The sequence below is a fragment of the Mytilus edulis genome, chromosome 4 (assembly GCF_963676685.1).
Source record: "Mytilus edulis chromosome 4, xbMytEdul2.2, whole genome shotgun sequence".
NCBI classification, from domain to species: domain Eukaryota; kingdom Metazoa; phylum Mollusca; class Bivalvia; order Mytilida; family Mytilidae; genus Mytilus; species Mytilus edulis.
In genome coordinates, this window is record NC_092347.1 from 87657452 (window position 1) to 87682450 (window position 24999).

At 32.6% G+C, this 24999-nt stretch overlaps 2 protein-coding genes across 3 annotated transcripts in view; one reads left to right on the forward strand and one right to left on the reverse strand.

Annotated features, from left to right (window-relative positions):
* Positions 1-739: 739 nt before the first annotated feature.
* LOC139520907 (ras-related protein Rab-24-like) lies at positions 740-24734 on the reverse strand. Its single transcript, XM_071313940.1, has 7 exons — positions 24433-24734; positions 23077-23145; positions 21148-21294; positions 19352-19451; positions 17618-17668; positions 1498-1566; positions 740-1095 (listed from the first exon to the last, which is right to left on the reverse strand). Exons 1-7 carry the CDS (start codon positions 24556-24558, stop codon positions 1028-1030), a joined length of 630 nt encoding a protein of 209 aa, XP_071170041.1. The 5' UTR covers positions 24559-24734; the 3' UTR covers positions 740-1027.
* Positions 24733-24999, forward strand: part of LOC139520906 (probable tRNA(His) guanylyltransferase) — a 44969-nt gene continuing 44702 nt past the window's right edge. For both annotated transcript variants that reach the window (XR_011663978.1, XM_071313939.1), the window contains exon 1: positions 24733-24810. The gene's annotated coding sequence lies outside the window, so the exon portion shown is untranslated. The remainder of the gene's footprint in view (positions 24811-24999) is intronic.

Genomic DNA, 24999 nt, shown 5'->3' on the forward strand with positions numbered 1-24999 from the left:
TTACCAGAAGGGCATGAAATATTTGGGTTACGAGTATTAGCTGTGTCCATGCAAGAACGCAAATCGTGGTATGTCACAAATTGGAAATTTCTGTCATTAGAAAACAGAAGATTTTTTTTAATAAAACATTGACTTTGTGTCAGCAAATTTGGGCTCTGAAAGATTTCAAAAGCGCAAGAATAGTGGAACACATTGGTAGAATAAAACATAAATGGATTAAATAAAACTGACAAAAGCACGAACTTGTTAAATCTATGACCATATATTGAGTTCAAAAAGTCAGCAAACATACACATTGTGTTATAGATAGCCCTTATATTTACCCATGGCTATTGTTTTTGTTTAAAAACACCAAATACCCTTAAAAGGGTCATTAAACAACTTCATGTTTTACATTGTAATTATATTTGCTTCAGTCTTGCATAACTTGAGAATCTTAAAAGCACAACCCTACTATTACCAACACTGTTTGAGATCTCATTTCATTCATAATACTTGTGTTGCATACCATTGCATTTGCATAATTTTATGAGGACTACAAACCATTGCTTAAAAAGAAGTCCAATAGTCTGAATAGAAAATTTCTCCATGATTTTACTGTTTTCTGGAAATGAGTTTCTAAAGTAGCAATTGCATGTAGAACAGTCGTTGCCAATCAGAGATATTTATTTAAGAATTAGAAAAATTATGTACGATTCTTTATACATGTTTACACATGTACATGGTATAAGCTAATTATAACACTTGCATATATATGAAGTTCATGTCACAAGAAGGTTTCATATTAAATAAAATTTAAAAAATAAAATCCTCCCACCCGCCCCATTTTTTTCAAAACTTTGGATGAAAATCTACTAATTAATTTTAGTTGGCCTAAACAGAAACAAAACAAATAGTTCAGAGAGCAACCAAACTGCACATCTTTACCGAAAGATATCTATTCATTAAAAACAAAACAAAAATATACATCTGGAATTGAAACAGCACAACCAAAGCCATGGCAGTCACTGCACAACATACACTGGTTTCAACAGGAACTACACCAGCCTCTTCTCTGGCCATCTGTAGGGTGGGATACTCGGAATGAATCTGTTCCTTTAACAAAATAGAAAACAAAGATTTGAGATGTTTTACAATTTTTTTATTTTGAATTATACAGAGTCTAGTTGACGAACTAACAAAAATGAGCTAAAATAATCTTTCAAGAACAAACTATTATAAAATATACAGCCACTAATCTTTTTCTTCAGTGTAGCCATAACATTAGTGGTTTATGAAAAATTTATTTCAGCTAATATAAAGTAATGGGCAAAAAAATAGTAGGTTTCAGTCCCATTGACATTTTTGTGCAAATTATATTACTGAAAATTTGGGTGTATAAAGTTTTTTCTGATTATTTTACTGCTTACTATTTTTCTAATTTATCATAGTTCTTTAGATAATATGCAAAACAGTTTCATTTCCAAGGATAGAATTATCAGTAGGTATTTGACTTACTTGGCTTTTCTATTGGCAAGTTCTTTAGATTATCTACAAAATCTGTAGCAATCTTCATAAACACTTCATCTGCAATGTAAAGATATTGTTTATAACATAGAAATAAACATTTTGAAAAGGAAATGTAGGATAAACAGGTCTCAAACAGAATTGACACAGGAAAAGTGGAATTCTGTTTACCTATTTCACCTTTAAGGGAAAATGTCATGATGGATTTATGACAAAATTGTGTTTTGGTGATGGTGATGTGTTTGTAGATCTTACTTTACTGAACTTTCTTGCTTCTTACAATTATCTCAATTTATAATGAACTTGGCCCATTAGTTACAGAGGAAAATATATTGTTAAAATTTACAAAATTGACTATAAAGGGCAATAACTCCTTAAAAGGTCAACTGACCTTTTTGATCATGTTGACTTATTTGTGGATCTTACTATGCTGAACATTATTGCTGTTTACAGTTTATCTCTATCTATAATAAACAGCTGCGCCATGAGCGCATGATACGCCCGACGTCTTGTGTGGAAGTTTTATGCAATAATCATAAATAGTTTCTGAGGAAGTTTTAAGGAATAACCATTTATTGTTTTTGAGATACGGCGGGACATGTGAAACCCCCCCACCCTGTTTTTTTTTTACAAATATCACTAAAATAAAATTTTGAATCAAACCAAAAAGTATACAGATCTTTAAATTAGTATAACAAAGAAGTGTGTACAGTTTCAAGCAATAATCATAAATTGTTTTTGAGATATGGCGTGACATGTAAAAAAAACCCTCCCCTTTTTTACAAAATACTCAATAACTCAAAAATAAAATTTTGAGTCATCACCAAAAAGTATACAGATCTTTAGATTAATATAACAAAGAAGTGTGTAAAGTTTTAAGCAATAATCATAAATCGTTTTTGAGATACGGCACGACATGTAAAAAAACCCTCCCCCTTTTTTTACAAAATACTCAATAACTCAAAAATGAAATTTTGAATCATCACCAAAAAGTATACAGATCTTTAGATTAATATAACAAAGAAGTGTGTAAAGTTTTAAGCAATAATCATAAATCGTTTTTGAGATACGGCGCGACATGTAAAAAAAAACCTCCCCCTTTTTTACAAAATACTCAAAAACTCAAAAATGAAATTTTGAATCATCACCAACAAGTATACAGATATTAAGATTAATAGAACTAAGAAGTGTGTAAAGTTTTAAGCAATAATCAAGAAACGTTTTTGAGATACGGTGCGACATGTGAAATCAAAGTGCTGGATAGCACCTCTGGAAAGTGCAACTGTATATGTGTATTATTTCAAATAGGTTATTGACGTGTATAATATTATTTTAAATATGTATTTAAATCACTGTTTTGATTTTTTAAACTAAACCATTGTCTCGCCAGCAATTTCCAAAAATCATTTTTTATGCCCCATTTATGGGCATTATGTTTTCTGGTCTGTGCGTCCCTTCGTCCGTCCGTCCGTCCTTCTGTCTGTTCGTCTGTCCCAATCAGGTTAAAGTTTTTGGTCAAGGTAGCTTTTGATGAAGTTGAAGTCCAATCAATTTGAAACTTAGTACACACTAGAACACACCCGTGATATCGCGGGTCTGTGACTGAATTAAATTATATAACTATGCCTACGCCTTATTTTAGTATTGGGATTGCCAACTGATAAAGTCATGCCGATTACAAGATGCACAGTGTTCTCTGCTTTCAAAATCTGTCTGTCTGAACCCGTCGACCTGGAACTTATCAATTATTGGTAATATTAATTGAAAACAAAAGGTCCTGGAATGGAGTATTTTTTAATCAACAGCAGTCCTATATTTATTAATTTAGTTATAAATAAAGTTGAATTCTTTGATTCGCTGTTTTATGTCATGCCCGCTAACAAATTGAAAACTGTACCTATACGCCTTATTTTAAGTCCAGATTTTTAGTACTCGTATTGTCATCTTAGAAAGTCTTACGGGGGGGGGGGCAAGGGGGGTCCCCATAACAGCATAACAGTGAACTGATTTGGTGAAAAACAGATAACAAGGAATTGAAAAGGGATAATAACAGATAACAGTAAATGAAATATGAAAATAAATCTGTCCAGGATCAATCCAGTAGATGACTCTTAGATCTTAGTATATAACTTGTAGTATGGACCTAAAAATTTGTAATTTGTGTAAACAAGACGTTTCGTTGAGGCAGTTCTGCCTTGGTTGACTTGTTTCCGTAACTTGTACATAAGTTATAGTATGGATGTTGAATTTTTCTGAACGAAATTACTAGTTTCTGTTTTTGATATAGGGATATTTTTAATCTAGGGCATTTGAGAGATCAATTTTTAATGATTTAGGTTTTTTTATTTAATTTTTGAAAATAGTGCAGCCAGTGACACTTTATTATCAATTTGATTTTTAGATTTTTTTTCTGAAAAGCAATATATATACTTTACAAGTAATAAAAAATACATTGATGCACAATATATTTTTTTTATTTAATGACCTCATGATAAAACTTACTTATAAAATACAAAAATACCAAGATCAGTGGAGACAGGACATGTAACTGAAACACGCATGCCAGTTATGGTTATTCTGATAATAGACATTGACTCAAGTGACAATTCTGATAGTATAAGGCAGCAACCATTTGATTTTCTGGGGGGGGGGGGGGGGGGGGCTATGGTTTTTTTTGGAAAAAAAGTTTGTTTCCAGTTTTTGGAGAAAAAATAATTTGTTTTTGATTCTGAGAAAAAAAAATTGTTTGTTTCACCCTCAGCTGCCACTATATGTAATGCTAAAATTGAAAGAAAAAAATTGTTTTCGACTTGTCGCGAAAAAAATAGATTGTTTTTCGCCACAGGCGGAAAAAAAAGTGTGTACAGAACAAAAAACCATAGCCCTCCCAGAAAATCAAATGGTTGCTGCCTAATAGAAATTGGACCTAGTGAAAATTTGGATGACACCAAGTGAAACACCAATCATGTATCTTATGTGAAATTATAGAATATGGAAAATTTGCGTACAGCATTGGAGAAGCTGTAGGATTTTAAAAAGGGTATTTGTCGAAAAATTAAACTGAAGACACATCTGTATTTGAATCAATGGTTTCTGAGCTTCAATTTTCGCCATGTGAAGCACTTTAAACACACGTAATAACACAGTAACAAACTACAACCGCTGAATCCAGGCTCCTGACTTGGAAATAGGCACATACAGAATGTGACTGCGTCAACTTTAGCATGCTAGTTGGTGTCCAATCCTCCCCTAATCAGGGACAGTGGTGTAATAGTATGTACAACATAAAGATTATTATGTGGTCATTGAATACAAAAATCTAAAGGGTGTACCAATACTTTTTTTTATAACAAAATCCATACTATAAGTTATTGTACAAGTAATAAGTAAATTATAATTTGTACAAAATGCTACATGTTCACAGACAATGAAATTTATTACAAAGGATAATAATAATATATACTGGAATGGTCCTGGGTCCAATTGATTTTATATGTTTATGTGATGTATGTTACTGAAATTCTTCTGCATAGGGCCACCCGATATTACCAGTAGAAAGACCCCAATAGCTATGCATTGTAAGAAGATGTGGTAAGCGTGCCAATGAGACTTTTATCCATTCAAATCACAATTTTCAGTTATTCTCAATTTCTACGGAAGATTGGCTGTCAAAATGCTAACATTCCAATTTTCAATAACAGTTAACAGCAAATAGATTCTCACAATAACAGATAACAAAATAGATAATAGTCCTATAACAGCTAACAAAGAATAAGACAATAACAGCTAACAGTAAATATATTTTCAGAATAACAAATAACAAAGAATTAAAATGCCCCATAACAGCATAACAGTTAAACCCCTTGCCCCCCCTCTCTTACTGCTTAAAATACTACAATAGGGAACAATTTGACAATGATTGAATTAGTAGTGTCAACCCTGTGACTATGACCCGTGTACAGGGCAAAATCCGAAATACACTGTTTGGTGGTGCGCCTGTCAGATGAGAAACGTACCAATAAGGTAATATATAGGTAACAGGTGAATATTAATTATGTGGAAGAGTGCTGTAATTTTTAATCAACACCATTGTCCTATATTAGATATATATAAAATTGAATTCTTTGATTTGTCGTTTTTACCCCATGACGGCTGATAAATTGGACCTCGTCATTTTAGTATTATAGTTGTTCCCTATGATATAATCTTTCTAATTTTAATGCCAAATTAGAGTTTATACTCCATTTTCACGGTCCACTGAACATAGAAAATGATAGTGCAGATGGGGCATGCGTGTACTGGGGACACATTCTTATATATATCTATACTTCTAAATCTAAAGACCGTTTTTATGTTTATGTTTTATATATAAAGATATATATACTTGATAGGGTATACTGAAAATTTCACCCCTTTACATCATCTAGAATGGTAAAAGTGACGCCAACAAAATTCAAACTTGACTTGTGTTTTGTGGTTGTGTATAAGTTTCATAAAATTTGGTTCAGGCAAACTAAAGTAAGAGAACAGAAATCAATTTTGGGATGTGTGGACGTACGTACAAGTAAGGGACGTACATACTTACAGAAAAAAACAAGGATAAAACTCAATATGGTGGGGGCATAACAATAGTAGTATGACCTCAGGAATAAAAAAGTTTATATACACTAGATTCATACAATGTTTATCTGAGGTGCTTATAACCCTGTAACACATTTTAGTTGCTGCTGCGTAATTGCCATTGAGGCAATGACATTTGAGATTTTTGATTTAAGCCATTTATTTAATCATTGCCTCTGTGGGGACACATTATTAACTATAGGTCAATCTTAAAAAATCATACTGCCCAAGGAATAAAAAAGTTCTGGATCCGCCACTGCATTGTTAAGCACTAAGAAAGTCATTTTGCTAGTACATGGACAAATGTTATTAAATCCTTTTAATAATTTCTACAGCACTTGTCTTTAGCTTGATCTCGGTCTTGATACACTGAACTATAATATTCTTAGAAGTAGTTGATGACTCAGTTGCTTTTAAATTATACGGATGCTATGATACTAATTGTCATTAAGACAATGTATTTTCTGTTGTCAGTTTGATCCACTTGAACATGCTGAACGAGTGAAGGTCCTTATATCCACATTGGAATGTGAAACAGCTAGTACTTAACGAATTAAAAGTTTCCAAATGATTTTTGGCATCAAAACTTTCAGATCGATGTCAGTTTGACAAAAACAATGCACTTTTCCATTTATTTCTATACGCCGGTATTTACCTTTAATCGTCCTTGGCGTGAGACATAAGCCATATAATTATCGATTATTTTATATTCTATCATCTGTGTATTGTTAAAATAAATCAAATCATTATCACTTGTCAATTATCCGACAATTTTGTCAAATATCAACTTGTTCTCGCATACCGGACTCTTTCGATGCACTCGGGCTTTTACTTATTCAATAATAAACAGTTGTAAATATCGTACATAGTAAAAAATAGTGCGGGAAAATGTTCATTCATGAAATATTCATGAATGAAACGCTGTCTCGCGTAGATTTCTTTGATTTTCTCTTCAGCCAATGGCCGATCCGCAAAGTAGTGTTTGTGATACTTATTTTCAATATGAAGCTAAATTCATCTGAATTGTCGTTGAACATTCATTCCTTTTTTAGCTCACCTGGCCCGAAGGGCCAAGTGAGCTTTTCTCATCACTTGGCGTCCGGCGTCCGTCGTCGTCCGGCGTCCGTCGTCGTCCGGCGTCGTCCGTCGTCCGTCGTCGTTAACTTTTACAAAAATCGTCTCCTCTGAAACTACTGGGCCAAATTTAACCAAACTTGGCCACAATCATCATTGGGGTATCTAGTTTAAAAAATGTGTTCGGTTACCCGGCCAACCAACCAAGATGGCCGCCATGGCTAAAAATAGAACATAGGGGTAAAATGCAGTTTTTGGCTTATAACTCTGAAACCGAACCATTTAGAACAAATCTGACATAGGGTTAAATTGTTTATTAAGTCAAGATCTATCTGCCCTGAAATTTTCAGACGAATCGGACAACCGGTTGTTGGGTTGCTGCCCCTGAATTGGCAATTTTAAGGAAATTTTGCCGTTATATGGTTATTATCTTGAATATTATTATAGATAGAGATAAACTGTAAACAGCAATAATGTTCAGCAAAGTAAGATCTACAAATAAGTCAACATGACCGAAATGGTCAGTTGACCCATATAGGAGTTATTGCCCTTTATAGTCAATTTTTAACCATTTTTCGTAAATCTTAGTAATCTTTTACAAAAATCTTCTCCTCTGAAACTACTAGGCCAAATTTATCCAAACTTGGCCACAATTATCTTTGGGGTATCTAGTTTAAAAAATGTGTCCGGTGACCCGGCAAACCAACCAAGATGGCCGCCACGGCTAAAAATAGAACATAGGGGTAAAATGCAGTTTTTGGCTTATAACTTAAAAACCAAAGCATTTAGAGCAAATCTGACAATTGGTAAAATTGTTTATCAGGTCAAGATTTATTTACCCTGAAATTTTCAGATGAATCTGACAACCTGTTGTTGGGTTGCTGCCCCTGAATTGGTAATTTTAAGGAAATTTTACTGTTTTTGGTTATTATCTTGAAAATTATTATAGATAGAAATAAAAAAAACAGCAATAATGTTCAGCAAAGTAAGATTTACAAATAAGTCAACATGACCGAAATGGTCAGTTGACCCCTTAAGGAGTTATTGCCCTTTATAGTCAATTTTTAACCATTTTTCGTAAATCTTAGTAATCTTTTACAAAAATCTTCTCCTCTGAAACTACTGGGCCAAATTAATCCAAACTTATCCACAATCATCTTTTGGTTATCTAGTTTAAAAAATGTGTCTGATGACCCGGCTATCCAACCAAGATGGCCGCCATGGCTAAAAATAGAACATAGGGGTAAAATGCAGTTTTTGGCTTATAACTAAAAAACCAAAGCCTTTAGAGCAAATCTGACACGGGGGTCAAATTGTTTATCAGGTCAAGATCTATCTGCCCTGAAATTTTCAGATAAATCGGACAACCCGTTGTTAGGGTTCCTGCCCCTGAATTGGTAATTTTAAGGAAATTTTACTGTTTTTGGTTATTATCTTGAAAATTATTATAGATAGAAATAAACTGTAAACAGCAATAATGTTCAGCAAAGTAAGATTTACAAATAAGTCAACATGACCGAAATGGTCAGTTGACCCATATAGGAGTTATTGCCCTTTATAGTCAATTTTTAACCATTTTTCGTAAATCTTAGTAATCTTTTACAAAAATCTTCTCCTCTGAAACTGATGGGCCAAATTAATCCAAACTTATCCACAATCATCTTTGGGGTATCTAGTTTAAAAAATGTGTCCGATGACCTGGCCATCCAACCAAGATGGCCGCCATGGCTAAAAATAGAACATAGGGGTAAAATGCAGTTTTTGGCTTATAACTCAAAAACCAAAGCGTTTGGAGCAAATCTGACGGGGTTAAATTGTTTATCAGGTCAAGATCTATCTGCCCCGAAATTTTCAAATGAATCGGACAACCCGTTGTTGGGTTGCTGCCCCTGAATTGGTAATTTTAAGGAAATTTTGCTGTTTTTGGTTATTGTCTTGAATATTATTATAGATAGAGATAAACTGTAAACAGCAATAATGTTCAGCAAAGTAAGATTTACAAATAAGTCAACATGACCGAAATGGTCAATTGACCCCCTAAGGAGTTATTGTCCTTTATAGTCAATTTTCAACAATTTTTATAAAATTGTAAATTTTTACTAAAATTTTCCACTGAAACTACTGGGCCAAGTTCATTATAGATAGAGATAATTGTAAGCTGCAAGGATGTTCAGTAAAGTAAGATGTACAACCACATCACCATCACCAAAATACAATTTTGTCATGAATCCATCTGCTTCCTTTGTTTAATAGTCACATAGACCAAGGTGAGCGACACAGGCTCTTTAGAGCCTCTAGTTATTCAAGCTGTAATCTTTTCAAAAGAGTAGCAACTCGAAGTATCCAAGAATCAGAAGTCGAACACTAGTACTACATTATCTTGGAGCAGAACATTGGGATAGTCTGTCTCACCGGAAGTTGAGGCCGACGCCTAAGGAAAGTAGCAATAGCAAGCTATAGCAAACTTTCCAAAAAAACACACACCCCTGTTTTAGTTACAAAGTGCCGTAACTCAAAAAGTTTAAATCTTATTTTCACCAAAAAGTATACAGATCATTTGACCATCATAAGAAACAACTATATTAAGTTTCATGAAATTTAGATAAGTCGTTCTCAAGTTACGGTGCGACATGTTTACGCCGGACAGACGGACAGACGGACGGACAGACAGACAGACAGACAGACGGACGGACACCTGACATTTGTATACAATAATACGTCCCGTCAAAATTTTGACGGGCGTATAATAATATTTAAGATAATAACCAAAAACAGCAAAATTTTCTTAAAAATTACCAATTCAGGGGCAGCAACCCAACAACCAGTTGTTGGATTCATCTGAAAATTTCAGGGCAGATAGATCTTGACTTGCAAAACAATTTAATCCCACGTCTGAATTGCTCTTAATGCTTTGGTTTCAGAGTTATAAGCCAACATCTATATTTTACCCCTATGTTCTATGTTTAGCCATGGCAGCCATCTTGGTTGGTTGGCAGTGTCACCTCACACATTTTTAGCTCACCTGGCCCAAAGGGCCAAGTATGCTTTTCTCATCACTTTGCGTCCGTCGTCATCGTCCGGCGTCATCTGTTAACTTTTACAAGAATCTTCTCCTCTGAAACTACTGGGCCAAATTAATCCAAACTTGGCCACAATCATTATTGGGGTATCTAGTTTAAAAAATGTGTGGCTTGACCCGGCCAACCAACCAAGATGGACGCCATGGCTAAAAATAGAACATAGGGGAAAAATGCAGTTTTTGGCTTATAACTCAAAAACAAAAGCATTTAGAGCAAATCTGACATGGGGTACAATTGTTTATCAGGTCAAGATCTATCTGCCCTGAAATTTTCAGATGAATCGAACAACCCATTGTTGGGTTGCTGCCCCTGAATTGGTAATTTTAAGGAAATTTTGCTGTTTTTGGTTATTATCTTGAATATTATTAAAGATAGAGATAAACTGTAAACTGCAATAATGTTCAGCAAAGTAAGTTTAAGACCGTTATGGAATAACCGTTTCGCAAATGATATCGGATATGTTCCTTACGTCGTAACTACAATCCCCTTCCCTTTCATGAATGTGACCTACCGAATTAGACTATTTACCGGATTTGTAATCACATAGACGTTACGCACGGTAATGCGTTCGGATTAAAATTACGTTATTATATGATTTAAGAACGCAACCATTTGCCTATACAAAATAAAATCACCAACATCCATATATCTACAGAAAGACCCAGACATGTTTTTCTTATTTTAAGTTAATTCTATAAATTTTTGCACCATACGTTTATTTTATTGAACACACACATCTTACTTTTACGTTAAGAAATGCATGTCCGGCGTAACATTTCATACTTAATAAATAAAATGCATTTTTCTATGTTCCGTTGTAATTTTGCACATAAAATCTGCGAAATTTAGTATATCAGCTTCCTACTAGATTTATATTATAACATCATACCCGTTTTTTGGTATTGGCTGAAATTTGAAGCAAGCCTTCAACGAAATATTCAGCAGAGGAACCTGTCTTAATGTGCTATGAGGAAAGTTTATCAACATTTCAGTTTTATTATTATCCCTATAAAGTAATAAAATCAGATTAAAACTATACTCAATAGAAAGTTCTGAAAAAGATAAACATTTCCAAAGTTTCAAATGTAAAAAAAAACTTTTTCTTGAAGCAGAATTTAAAAAAATCAAATGTCTAGCCACTATGTCCAAACGTAATTTTTGTCCATTCCTTAGGTGAAACATGTTGTATAAATACTTAATGTGCATTTATAATACAAAACTAACATATTTTTAAGATACAAACTATACGTTCATACAAATGGCTAAATAAGTCGGGTGTTTTCGCAAACATGCATGACCTTACAATTTTTTTTGGAAAGCATTCCCTATGTCTAGCCGTTATGTCCAATGGCGTCATTTTGACGTTTCTGCACAGTGGCGTCTTTTATACAAATACACACTATTTACGAACTGTTTAGGCAGTTAAAATGATGCCGGGAAATATTCATTCCAAAATGGTTTGCTGAATCAAAATAACACTCAGATTAGAAAAACACACAAACATAAGATATAAACCCTTTATAGAAAATGGGGAAAAAGGGGGGATGGGCCGAGGGATAATTTCTTATGGACAAAAGTTTTCACGCAAATCTAAAATACCTTGATAGATTAGAAACCGATTAGAATCCGAGGTACAATGGTCTCATAATTTTTAAAGAATTAAATAAATACGTATTTGTAAAATAAAACCATCAGTGCTAAAAAGATAGAGAAATAGTCTGAAAACTCGCACAGCCACATAACAATATTGGACAAAAGTGAGTTCAATCTAAAAAAAAAAAAAAAAGCATTTCAACTAAAATCCGTATAAAAAGAAATATTGCTGAATTATTATATGACCGATTTTTATGAAATAAATACCATAAGTGTTTATGTTCAATTTGTCAAAAAAAATGTTCAGCTATATTTTTGTTTTCATGTGTCCCTCCGGGAGCAAGATTTTTTTAAAGGTTGCTATGTATCCTATACAAATTAAAATTGTCAAAGTTAGTATATGGCGTCACATTTGTCAATTATACATGTTACGTCTTGCGACGTAATACCGTGCGTAACGTCACAAGCAACACGCAGGTGCCACATGTGGTGCAGGATCTGCTTACCCTTCCGGAGCACCTGAGGTCACCCCTAGTTTTTGGTGGGGTTCGTGTTGTTTATTCTTGAGTTTTCTATGTTGTGTCATGTTTACTATTGATTTTCTGTTTGTCTTTTTCATTTTTAGCTTTTCCCATCACTTGGAGTCAGGCGTCGCGTCCGTCGTTGTCATCGTTAACTTTTACAAAAATCTTCTCCTCTGAAACTACTGGGCCAAATTTAACCACACTTGACCAAAATCATCATTGGGGTATCTAGTTTAAACTAGAGGCTCTAAAGAGCCTGTGTCGCTCACCTTGGTCTATGGGAATATTTAACAAAGGAAGCAGATGGATTCATGACAAAATTGTGTTTTGGTGATGGTGATGTGTTTGTACATCTTACTTTACTGAACATTCTTGCTGCTTACAATTTATCTCTATCTATAAATTAATGAACTTGGCCCAGTAGTTTCAGTGTAAAATGTTAGTTAAAATTTACAAATTTTATGAAAATTGTTAAAAATTGACTGTAAAGGACAATAACTCCTTAGGGGTTAATTGATCATGTCCGTCATGTTAACTTATTGCAAATCTGACATGGGGTAAAATTGTTTATCAGGTCAAGATCTATCTGCCCTGAAATTTTCAGATGAATCAGACAATCTGTTGATGGGTTGCTGCCCCAGAATTGGTCATTTTAAGGACATTTCACCGTTTTTGGTTATTTTCACGAATATAATTATAGATAGAGATAAACTGTTAATAGCAATAATGTTCAGCAAAGTAAGATCTACAAAAAAGTCAACACAACCAAAATGGTCAGTTGACCTCTTAAAGACAAATCCCTCTATTGTTTATGCGCATATACAAGCGCAACAGTACTATGCCGTCAGCGGTTTATGACGTCGTGGTTTCCGCGAACTGGAAACGTTTATTAGAGTTATTCCTCTTTGAGCCGATGGAGAGAGTGACAATCGTTTTGATAGGTTAATTTTCCAAGAAAAAAAATGAAAATTGTTTTTATATAATAAACATGTTCCAGAATTGGATAAAATATGAGAATGAAAAGAGAGTCAACTATACAGCAATCTAACAACAACAAATACACAAAAATGACTGCAAAGAAACGATACAGAATCTGGATACTCCACAGAAAGATGAGCCAATCAAATTATAATATAATACTTTTTTCTTTAATTTTCTATATGTATAGACTTTCGTAGGTTCTTAATTATATCGATATTTTACAAATCATTAAGAAAGTACGAAAATCATCAATCATTCTGGACATGTCCTCAAAATTCAATGTATCTTTAGCAATAGGTACATAACGTGCCTATATATATGGATATGGCAAATTGCACTGACGTATTTTGAATGTGTACGGCACTTACATTTTTACATGAATATAATAATTAGATTTCTGATAAACACCAACAAAACAGTAATCTAACGACGTATACATGTAAAACAAAGTACATCTATAGAAGTTAACATAAAAGCTTCTAACATTCTAGGTTTTTTATATGACCATTCCGAGTTTGTCCCAATTTACCAAATTTGATATTTATGTGCAAGGTGCGCAATTTTTGTATGAAAAAAAACATAATCGTGTCTGTGTTAAAAAGTTGTCGGAATGAAGAATTACAGAGGAATGCATATGGAAAAAAATCAATTAAAAGGAGATTTGAGAAAAGAGGTCGGACTAGGTTTTATCCATACTCACGGTATGACATCTGTATGAGTATACTTAGACTGAGTTTCTAGCAACATTACGGAATATTTCGACATTCATTGATGCCTAAGGATGAATGATCAAAACAGATATGATGTTAATTAGACCCCGTTAACACTTGCACGGAATTAAATTAAAATCTATCTCTGAAGAGCATCTCTCGTTTTCGATCTTTTAAGAACTTGTGCGTTTACATTTAGTATACATTGCATATCTAAAATAATCGGTCTAACCATTTCGATAACAAAAAAATTGTAGAAAATTGAATAAGGAAATATTTGGTTCATGAGATAATTATATGCTTCTGCATTTATTAATTTTATTTTTGATTAACATGTCATAAGTAATCATAAACAAAGAATTGTCAGAAAAAAATTACGTATAACGGAAGATGAGTAATTTACAGAAAATAAAAAATAATAATGAATAAATACAATTGAAAAGATATTTTTTAAAAGGTGCACCGAATACCACACGTATAATAAGCGAATATGGAACGAATAAGTAACAGGGCATCAGTTGAGCACTGAAACGAGTATTTACGCCTTAGTATAGGGTTATTTTACCTCTTAGAACCAATATATAGCATCAGAGGCAAGAAAAAAAAATGGAAAAGATTTGTTTAAAAAGGTGTTACCTTTAACAAACATATTGTAAGCGAATAAGTAGCAGGTCATCGGTCTAGCGCTAAAACTGGTACATACACGGTAATAGGTATATTTCACTTTTAAGAACCCATACCTAACACCAGAGACAAGAAAACAATTGAAAAGATTTGTTTCGTAATAGGTGCAACGTATTTCAACGTATAAGCAAATAAGGAACAAATAAGTAATGGTATCAGTCGAGCGCTGAAACGGTTCCTGTCTCAACTCAGGAGTCGGTAATTAAGGGGTTGTTGTTTGTAAAAGAACTACATCTATTAGTTTTTCATTAATTTTGTTTTGTTATTTTCTAGTTTGAATTGTGTTACATTTGTCCTTTCGGGACCTTTTGTAGTTGTTTATGCGGTATGGGATTTGCTCAATGTTGTAGGCCATACTTTGACCCATAGTTAATAATTTCCTGTGTCAATTGGTCATTTGTGGAGAATTGTGTTATTTGCAATCATACCACATCTTCTTTTTTTATTTATAAATTTTCGGAAGAATGACGCAAAAAACGTCGAATATATTTATTTGGTTTTTATTATCTCTATGGCACGTTCTGTCAAATCATTTGAGAATAAACACTGAAATCAGCTTTTTTTAAGAACATTTTTAAACTGACCATGTGCAGATTTATTTTCATATCTACATAAAACACTTGGAATTTTATATCGATTGATTGATTGAAATATCGATCGCGATGTATATAAAACGTTTTCACTTGAAGAAAAATCAGTCTTTTAAAACTACATCTGGAGATGGAATGTTTACGTCCGATTGAAGATCAATCTTTTTCATTTTTGCAATACTAAAGATCGGCGATCTCAGAAATGATCGATCTTTATTGTTAGTGGAAACGGAGTCTTATATTTCTAATGATTTTAAGTAATTATCATCTAAATAAAAAGGAACAACATTCTTAAACGAAATTAAAATTCATGATATATACCTGAAGCTAAATTCTGTCTTGTCTTTCAAATATACTTTGATTGAACAATGATATTATATAAAAATGTCTTCACTATTTTAAAAAGAATTTCTGTTAAACACATAAGCACTATGAATAACCTGAAATGAAATGTTCATAGAAGCATTCGTGTGTACATTTGTACAACGTATTGTTTTCCAACCACCGCATTTATATTACGTGTCTGTGATTATATACTGACTTAAAACTAAGTACTATCATGTGTAGATTAATGTGAATTTATCGTAGTTTAAAACAAACAAACAACAAATCAGCAAATAACGAGAACTGGGTTGTCCCTAATTTGTAAGAATATAGCCTAAACCGGTTGAACGTCTTTCGACGTTGTTTTTAGAATTGGCGCAATATGTTCCCGCCAATTCAAATTGTTACCCCCTTTTTAGAAATATCTCTTTTTCCATTACGGTGACCCCATCTTTTTATTTACTTATTTTGTTTAGATATAAACAACGCATATTCTATTGAAGACTCATGGAGAAATTATTGGTCAATTTTTTTTAAACTTAATTTTTTTATAGGTATTTCAAAAAATAAAAAAGGCGGGAAAACTATTATAGCAACTTATCATTATTATTTTCCACTCAGAAAATGGTGATATTATTAAAATAGTTTGTATTAACAACTAGGTTAACAAAACAGACAAGTTTTTATTGGATACGGACTTTTAAAAAAATATTACACTGCTACTGAGTAGAAGTCCCAATTTCCAAATTCCGTGAAAAAGATGGCGTTTTAAATCGAAAACGAGGTCGGTGACCCCATTTTTTTATTTGCTTATTTTAAAGCTTTTACCTAGCCTAAAGTAAAAATAAAATATAAAGAAGATATTATTGGTAGATCTGAATAGAAGGATTTGTCTTTAAGGAGTTATTGGCCTTTATAGTCAATTTTTAACCATTTTTCGTATATAGTAAGATGTACAAACACATCACCATCACCAAAACACAATTTTGTCATGAATACATCCTTGTCCTTTGTTTAATATTCACATAGACCAAGGTGAGCGACACAGGCTCTTTAGAGCCTCTAGTTTAAACTAGATACCTAATTGATGATTATGGCTAAGTATGGTTAAATTTGGACCAGTAGTTTTAGAGGAGAAGATTTTTGTAAAAGAATACAAAAAATTACGAAAAATTGGTAAAAAATGACTATAAAGGGCAATAACTCCTTAAGGGGTCAACTGACCATTTTAGTCAATTTAACTTATTTGTAGATCTCACTTTGCTGAACATTATTGCTGTTTACAGTTTATCTCTATCTATAATAATATTCAAGATAATGGCCAAAAAACGGTATAATTTCCTTAAAATTGCCAAATCAGGGGCAGCAACCCAACAACTGGTTGTCCGATTCATCTGAGATCTTGGCCTGATAAACAATTTTACCCCATGTCAGATTTGCTCCAAATGCTTTGGTTTCAGAGTTATAAGCCAAAATCTACATTTTACCCCTATGTTCTGTTTTTAGCCATTGCGGCCATCTTGGTTGGTTGGCCGGGTCACGCCACACATTTTTTAAACCAGATACCCCAATGATGATTGTGGCCAAGTTTGGTTTAATTTGGCCCAGTAGTTTCAGAGGAGAAGATTTTTGTAAAAGTTAAGGACAACGGGCCAGGTGAGCTAAAAATAGTAACAGCAAAATATACTTGAATTGCTCACACCACATAGCTCAACTTAAGTTCTGGACCAAATATCAAATCATTTCACTTCGATCGAGAGTTGTCTTATTGGCACTCATACCACATCTTCTTGTTCATTGCAATACAAAATTTAAGTAATATACATGAATGATAAAAATACAATTCTGTTCTCAAAACAAACAAGTTCTCACTATAAAAAAGAAGTTGATATAATAAAAACCTTGATACATGTACTAGCAAAATGACTTACTGACTTTTTCTCCAGTTGTACTGGAAGTTTCATATAATTCAGAACGTAGATCTGAAAGCATAATAATATTTGGTAAACATAAATGTACTTTTAATATGAAAATAGCTACTAAATAAGTACAAAATATAAATAAATAAAATTCACATAACACTGTCAGTTCATGCTGACCCTAAGTAAGTTGTTTTGTTTTTTTCCCCCAAATGTATTCAACTATTGTGTTGTTTGTTTGCTGTCCAATTTACATATACCTGAGCACTGAAACAAATTATTCAAAAGCTGAAACAGAAATTATCATGATGCATTAAGGGCATACGATACAGTTACAGGGGAGGTAATGACTTTGCTAACATAAATTGTTATTTTCACGACGTCAAACTGTGACTTATCGGGAAAAGATTCAGTTTTCAGCTGATTTTTATCATTCAAACTGATTTTACTTCAAAATGAGTTCATGGACCTCTCTTTTTTAAAATGACATTTGGTTTGATTATGTAAGAAGATCATGTGTACCAATTTTCATGAAAATGTAAATAGTGCATTTTTTTAAAATTTGATTAATATACAGCAAAAAATTACGGGATTTTGCTACATTCATATTCCTTTGATTAATTTGAGTTATTTGCAAAAATAAAATGTACAAATTTATGCAATATTAATATAACACATAAATTACAAATAATTTAACAAAAAACAGACTGTGTTTATCTTTTTAAACAAAAAAGTATATGTATTTCTCTCAAAGGAAAAATACGTCCACAAATCCGAATGTTTAGGGAAATATCTAAAAGTTGAACCTCAATTTACCCAAAAAGTAGCACATGAAGGTATATTTTTTATTACATATTTGATTTAATCACATAAAAAAAAAGCCTTAATGCAAATGATCATCAAAATTTAAATACAGGACCAAAACTGTATCGTATGCCCTTAAAGGAACAACTGGAGAAGACATTGCTAAGTTGTAAAACTTGAGTCTCATCTATTAGTTTAGTTTTTGAACAATAAAATATGTTTATACTAAGGAATAACTGTAAATGATAATACAATGGTTGCAAGACAATACTGTGACTTCCCTGCTAAATGAAAACCAATAAATTCACATAGGAATCATGTAATTTCATTCCTCTTAGCATATAACAATGAGATAACTTGTGTAGAAATACATAAAGGTCCTTGCATTATTGAACTAACATTTAAAGTCAATGTAATTAAATTTTCAACTAAAATTAAGAAGGAATCAAAGTGCTTGTAAGCACTGAACAGTAAAGATTACTTCAATTTATCAGTGTGATGTAGAATTGGTTGTAGTTGATTTAACAGCAATCTTAAACAAAGGAAGATAACTCCAATTTTTTTTTAAGATAATTTTAACAATGATATCATTCTATTTTTAGAACAGATATTAGATTCCTGCACATTGCAAAAGTTATGTTATTTTCTTGACAAGTAAAACATCCTTTTGTGTCTTGAATATCTGAGCATAAAAATTACCTCGATAACATTCGAGAAATGGATAGGAAATATAGAAAGATGATCAATTCACTATATTTTGTGTAGTGATGAGTTGGAAGATTTAGATATCAAGTCAGTCCCATAAGGTTTTGATTGCATTTCATGCAATCTTTACTGAATTTTTTTTAGCTACCATTGATGCAAAAACCCACTGTTCTTCCCTTCTGTAACTGACTTTGAACTTATTATATACTTAACTATCTGGTGACTGAAAATACTGACCTCGTGCTAATGATTGTACTTGACTAAGTGGTGTAGCTCTGGAACCTGGTTCTATGTCAACCATATCCTTCTTAGTACCACATAAATATATTAAACAGTCCTACAAATACATATTCATACTTTTAAATAGAATATATGTAACAGTTCTATTGAAAAGAAACAATATTATTCATGATAAAATATCTCCTACTGTAATTTATGTTCAAAGGAAACTAAGTCTCACTCAAACTATATATTTTTTTGTCCAGTTTACCCTGAAATTGGGGTCAGACCTTATTTGGCAAATAATTAAAAAGTTCACATCAAAGTGTATCAAGTTTCAAAATTCAAAGAAATGTATCAACCACACAAAGACCAACACATGCTTTTCAAAAATGCTATTTCAATCCAAGTCAGGAGCCTCTGGCCTTTGTTAGTCTTGTATGATTTTAAATTTTAGTTTCTTGTGTATAATTCGGAGTTTAGTATGACGTCCATTATCACTGTACTATTATGCATATTTTAGGGGCCAGCTGAAGGACACCTACGGGTGCGGGAATTCTCGCTACATTGAAGACCCATTGGTTGCCTTCGGCTATTGTTTGCTCTATGGTCGGGTGGTTGTCGCTTTGACATATTCACCATTTCCTTTCTCAATTTTATTTTACATATATCTACATGCCTTAGTTTAGGTATAGACAAATTGTAAAGAATATGTCTATTGTTGAAGACTGTATTTTTACCATTCAGTTGGGTTTTTTTCCATTGATTTGCTGTCTCGTAGATGCATATGGTACCCAGATATCCCTTAATTCAAAAGTACATTGTATCCAATCCATTTAATGGAGGACTGAAAATATCTGCCATCAACACCAAATTTCCTACATGAGAAAAATTATTCAGACATAACTAAAGAATAAATACTAATATTTTAAAAGAGGGACGAAAGATACCAAAGGGACAGTCAAACTCATAAATCTAAAACAAACTGACAACTCCATGGCTAAAAATGAAAAAGACAAACAGACAAACAATAGTACACATGACACAACATAGAAAACTAAAGAATAAACAACACGAACCCCACCAAAAAACTAGGGGTGATCTCAGGTGCTCCGGAAGGGTTAGCAGATCCTGCTCCACATGTGGCACCCGTCGTGTTGCTTATGTGATTACAAATCCTGTAAATAGTTTAATTCGGTAGGTCACATTCATGAAAGGGAAGGGGATTGTAGTTACGACGTAAGGAACATATCCGATATCATTTGTGAAACGGTTATTCCATAACGGTCAACCAACTCGTGATGGCGTCCGTAAAATTTACGAAGAGATGACTTCAACTTCACCATTTGGAACTCTTGGTTTAATAGCTTCCTTGTGAGCAGCAACCCTCTATCAATCTAACTTGTCTCTGAACACAGTATTCTCCTCCCTTCAATTTAGACCAATGAGATAAACAAAGAAAATAAGAGGAACAAACAACAATGAAAGCACTATTTGTATTCTGTTAGGAAAGGGTTTCATTGAGGAGTGAATCCGGCCAAGAAATCTTTTTTGTAAAACATGGAAGTTTCTTAGACAGAAGTTTGGAGGGTTTTTTAACAAACATTTCACAAATGTCATTTTTACAGAAAATAGTTAGCAATTAAGGGTAAACATATGGTCTCATTAGACGGTTATACCATTTATTGTATACATAGCTCTGCATGATCTTCTACATTATTTGCATTCAATTTTTGTCTCATAGCATTTCTGATAGCTATATATAGAGGGTCTTCCAGAAATGACTCAGCAGTTTTATTCTTTGATTTACTCACAGGTTCGTTACGCTCTAATTCACCAGACCAGTATCTGGCTTTATCAAAACTTTCAGCATCAGTTAAATCAAAACACAATATGGCAGCCTTAGCACCTCGATAATATATCCTGCTCATGGACTGGTATCTCTCAGAACCAGCAGTATCCTGAAACAATAAAAATATATGTCATATCTCATATGCACATTCTGCTTATGAACTGACTGACACATTCCCAATTTCCATTCTCAATTTTATGACACTACTTGTACCTCTCATTACCTGCAATATCATAAAACCATAAAAAGTGATATTTTTTTTTTAATTTAATCACATTTAAACGCTAATACTCAGTAATGTTGTAAACTGTATGTTGACCTTAAGATATATTTTGATAGGATTTATTGATGTTTGCTAAATGTCCAGTGGTAAATATTTCATGCATGTTCAGGTCCCAAAAAATGATGATAATTACAATAGATAGTTCATGTAACAGGGGTGGACTGGGATGAAGGGCAGGACATTTTGACTGCCACTGCAACATAAAAAGCCCATGGAAAATTTGTGTTTCACTTATGAAGTAGGACCCTGCAATAAGTAAATAATAAGTAGATAATAATCAAAGTGATGGAAATCACTCATGGAAAGATTAAAAGAGTAGTTTGAATTATTTCATATTAAGGTTTGGTGGGGGAAATTGAAAATTTATAAAGCACTATTGCTGAAAATTGTATTAACAGCAGGTGTTTAAGAGGAAAAGTGTTTTTCCAGTATGAGGATAAAATGAGCTCAAATTAAATAACATGGGTCTCCTTATTTGCACAATTTTATTTAAACTGCAGTTTATATCTTATCCAAATAATGTTTCCTGTTTTGAACATGTTGCAAAAAAAACAAAAAATGCTGCTACTAAGTAAATGTTACCAACTATCCTTGTAAGACATCAAATCTAGACCAACAGCTAAGAACGATCAAGTGTCAACAAAAATAATCTAAAAATGTTGTTTTGGGGCATTTTGTAAGGAATAAAATAAAAAAACAATGGTTTGTTATAATTAATGTTTTAAAATTTCAAAACTGTTTCAAGTCAAATCCTGATAAAAAAAAAATAAGTGAACTAATCTAAATTGTTGATTAATTACAGATGATTATTGGAAATTTATTAAGTAAATTATAGGCCTTACTTGAATCCCTTTTTATATTCATATTTATATTCATATTTCGTTTTTATTAAAAGATCTTGTTAATCCATTAATTATTTATCTTTCAGACATAATTTACAGAATCACTTTATGCAATGTAGACCAAGAGAAATAGGCAATAAATAAATTTATCATCCTTATATATATATCAAAAAGTTTTCAATTTAGACTCTTATCAAACATCTAAAATATACATTTGTGTATTCAATTATGAGGTCAAATATTTGTATATTGAAGAATCTGTATAATTATGTAACACAGAGGTTGAAAGGTAATGTGGTCAATTTGATTGACAGTTTAAGAGGTGAGACATTGTAATTAAAGGTCTACCTTTTATCTGTTTGTTTGTTGATAATGACAGTTGTCAATCATACTAGTATTGTATCAATACTCAATAAAATAATCAAAATGTTTTTAAAAAAGCCTGCACATCAATACACCTTAATGATATACATTCTTAAATGAACTGCTCTAAAAATATACCCATATTTTCAGTTTATATGTGTATTATGTGCACATACATGAGAACTATAGGTAACTAAATTTCAGTGTGAATCCATTTAGTAATTGTAGCTAACCTGTCATGTTGTTAGGGAGGCCAGTGCCTAAGTAAAGATTTAGAACAAGTTCTAATCTTTCCAAAAATGATAGAAATCTACAGTACCATGTTTTGAGGTCTGCAAAGTATTATAAAATCTTAATGAAATTCTCTTTATCTACTGCTAAACAATAATTTTGTCTTAGTTACCCAAATATTCAGTATTACAGTCTTCCCATTTACTTTAACTCTAGCAGATGCGTATGCTGCTCCAATAGTCTGAAAAAGACACAAAATGTCACTACACTAAAATGATAGTAAATCTGAATTGATACTTACATTGTATGTCTGGGAGAAATGATGATTATATGTGTGTAATTGGTTTTAATCTAGCTTTCAATAACTGAGAATACACATAAATTGGTAATTTGTGTCTTTTGTTTTCATGAGAGTTATTTTTGTGCTTCTTACCAAATTGTTGAGTTATTGGCCGCTTTCCAATTGATTTTTACAGTTTGTTATAAAGATATGCTGTTTATCACTAACCCATGGTAAGAGAGGGTTGATAACTACAGGTTAAACAATGCTTATTACAAGTATTGTTAAACCTGGTCACATTCTGTATGTGCCTCTCCACAATCAGGCACCTATAATTAAGTGGATGTCAGGGTTGCTGTCTATTATAAATAATATGGGTATTTTTGTTAATTGTGTTGTCATAAATGAAGACATTGTCATTGATTCTCCTCTTGGAATTGATTCAAAATTGTGAAATGTCTGGGCCTGGATGTTTTAAATTCAGCATCATCAAAGCACCGGGTTTGTTTAGTGGATCAGACAAGATTTTACTGTCAATGAGGACCCTTTCCTATATAAATTATCAAAAGGTAATACACAAGCTATTTTGTATAGGATAGTGACCACTATCAACAGTAAAACCTTATATGACTTAACAAGGCCTTAATGCAATAAAAGACTTTGTAGATCCACATTGTTTGCTTTCAAAGTTTTCATCAGATCATTTTAAAAGACCTGTGATCAAATGTAGGATTATAGTCTGTAGGAAGGTGTCACAGAAAAATCAGAAAATTATAACCTCATAGTTATTTGGACTATTATCAATCTAATTAAAATTACTCGCTCATTTTTTATGCTGGGTCGGCTCGCAGAGTGTGGAGGATTCAGTGTGGAGATTTGATTTTAATTAGATTGGACTATTATATCATGATCTGTCTTAAAACAACAGTTGCAGACTTGCAGTATCCAGAGGCAGATTACGTACAAGGGGAAAGGGACCAGACCTCTTTTTCTAGGAAAATTTTGGTTGGTAAATATGAAAAAAAATAAAAAAAATACTGTTATATGTATAACAGTATATTTTTTCCCCCCATATATTATACATATATAACAGTATTTTTTTTTCTTCATATCACTAAAATTCAAGCAACAATACAGGGACTCACTGAAGCGTGATGCGAGTGGGCCCTTTTTTAGGCAGTCAGAAGGCCCAGCCACTGGTATCAACATATAAACTGTTTTGTTAGAATTAACCATGAGTTAACTTACATTCTGATAAGGTGTATCAGTAAACATTTGGTTGACATATCTTTGTACAAGACAAGTTTTTCCTGCATAAGCTTTTCCAAGTAAAACAATTTTGATGTCCAGTTCGCCCTCTTTTCTTTTGTTCATTGTAGGAAACTTGTTAAAATTGGTCAATTAAATACATATCAAAATCGATAACAACTAAACTGAACAACTTATTCTGTCATATTTTAAAACTAATAGCTCCTATGATATCATATTATGGCTATTATTTTAGCAAAATATTTGTTCTTCCCACTTCTACTTTCAGTTTTAAAATCTGTATCAATTCTGTGTTTGAAATCTAAAATTAGAATCATTCACGGTCGATTTCCACGTGTGTGTCTCACAACAATAACAGTAAGTTTTAAATATATCATTTTATAATCAATTTTGGTGGGTAATTATGATAATCTAAATTTAAATGATCACGACCGTTATAAATACGTAAGATATTTTCACAAAAATACGCAAGACAAAAAAAGGAAACAAGTTCAAGATCACTGACCACAGGGACTCGGTTAGCAGATTAAAATAGGTTTTTTCAGT

Coding starts and splice junctions, on each gene's coding strand:
- LOC139520907 (XM_071313940.1), bottom strand. CDS start 24,558: ATGAACAAAAGAAAAGAGGGCGAACTGGACATCAAAATTGTTTTACTT. Junction 21,295..23,076: donor CTGTAATACTGAATATTTGG/GTAACTAAGACA, acceptor TTATTGTTTCAG/GATACTGCTGGTTCTGAGAG. Junction 1,096..1,497: donor CTTGCCAATAGAAAAGCCAA/GTAAGTCAAATA, acceptor ATTTTGTTAAAG/GAACAGATTCATTCCGAGTA.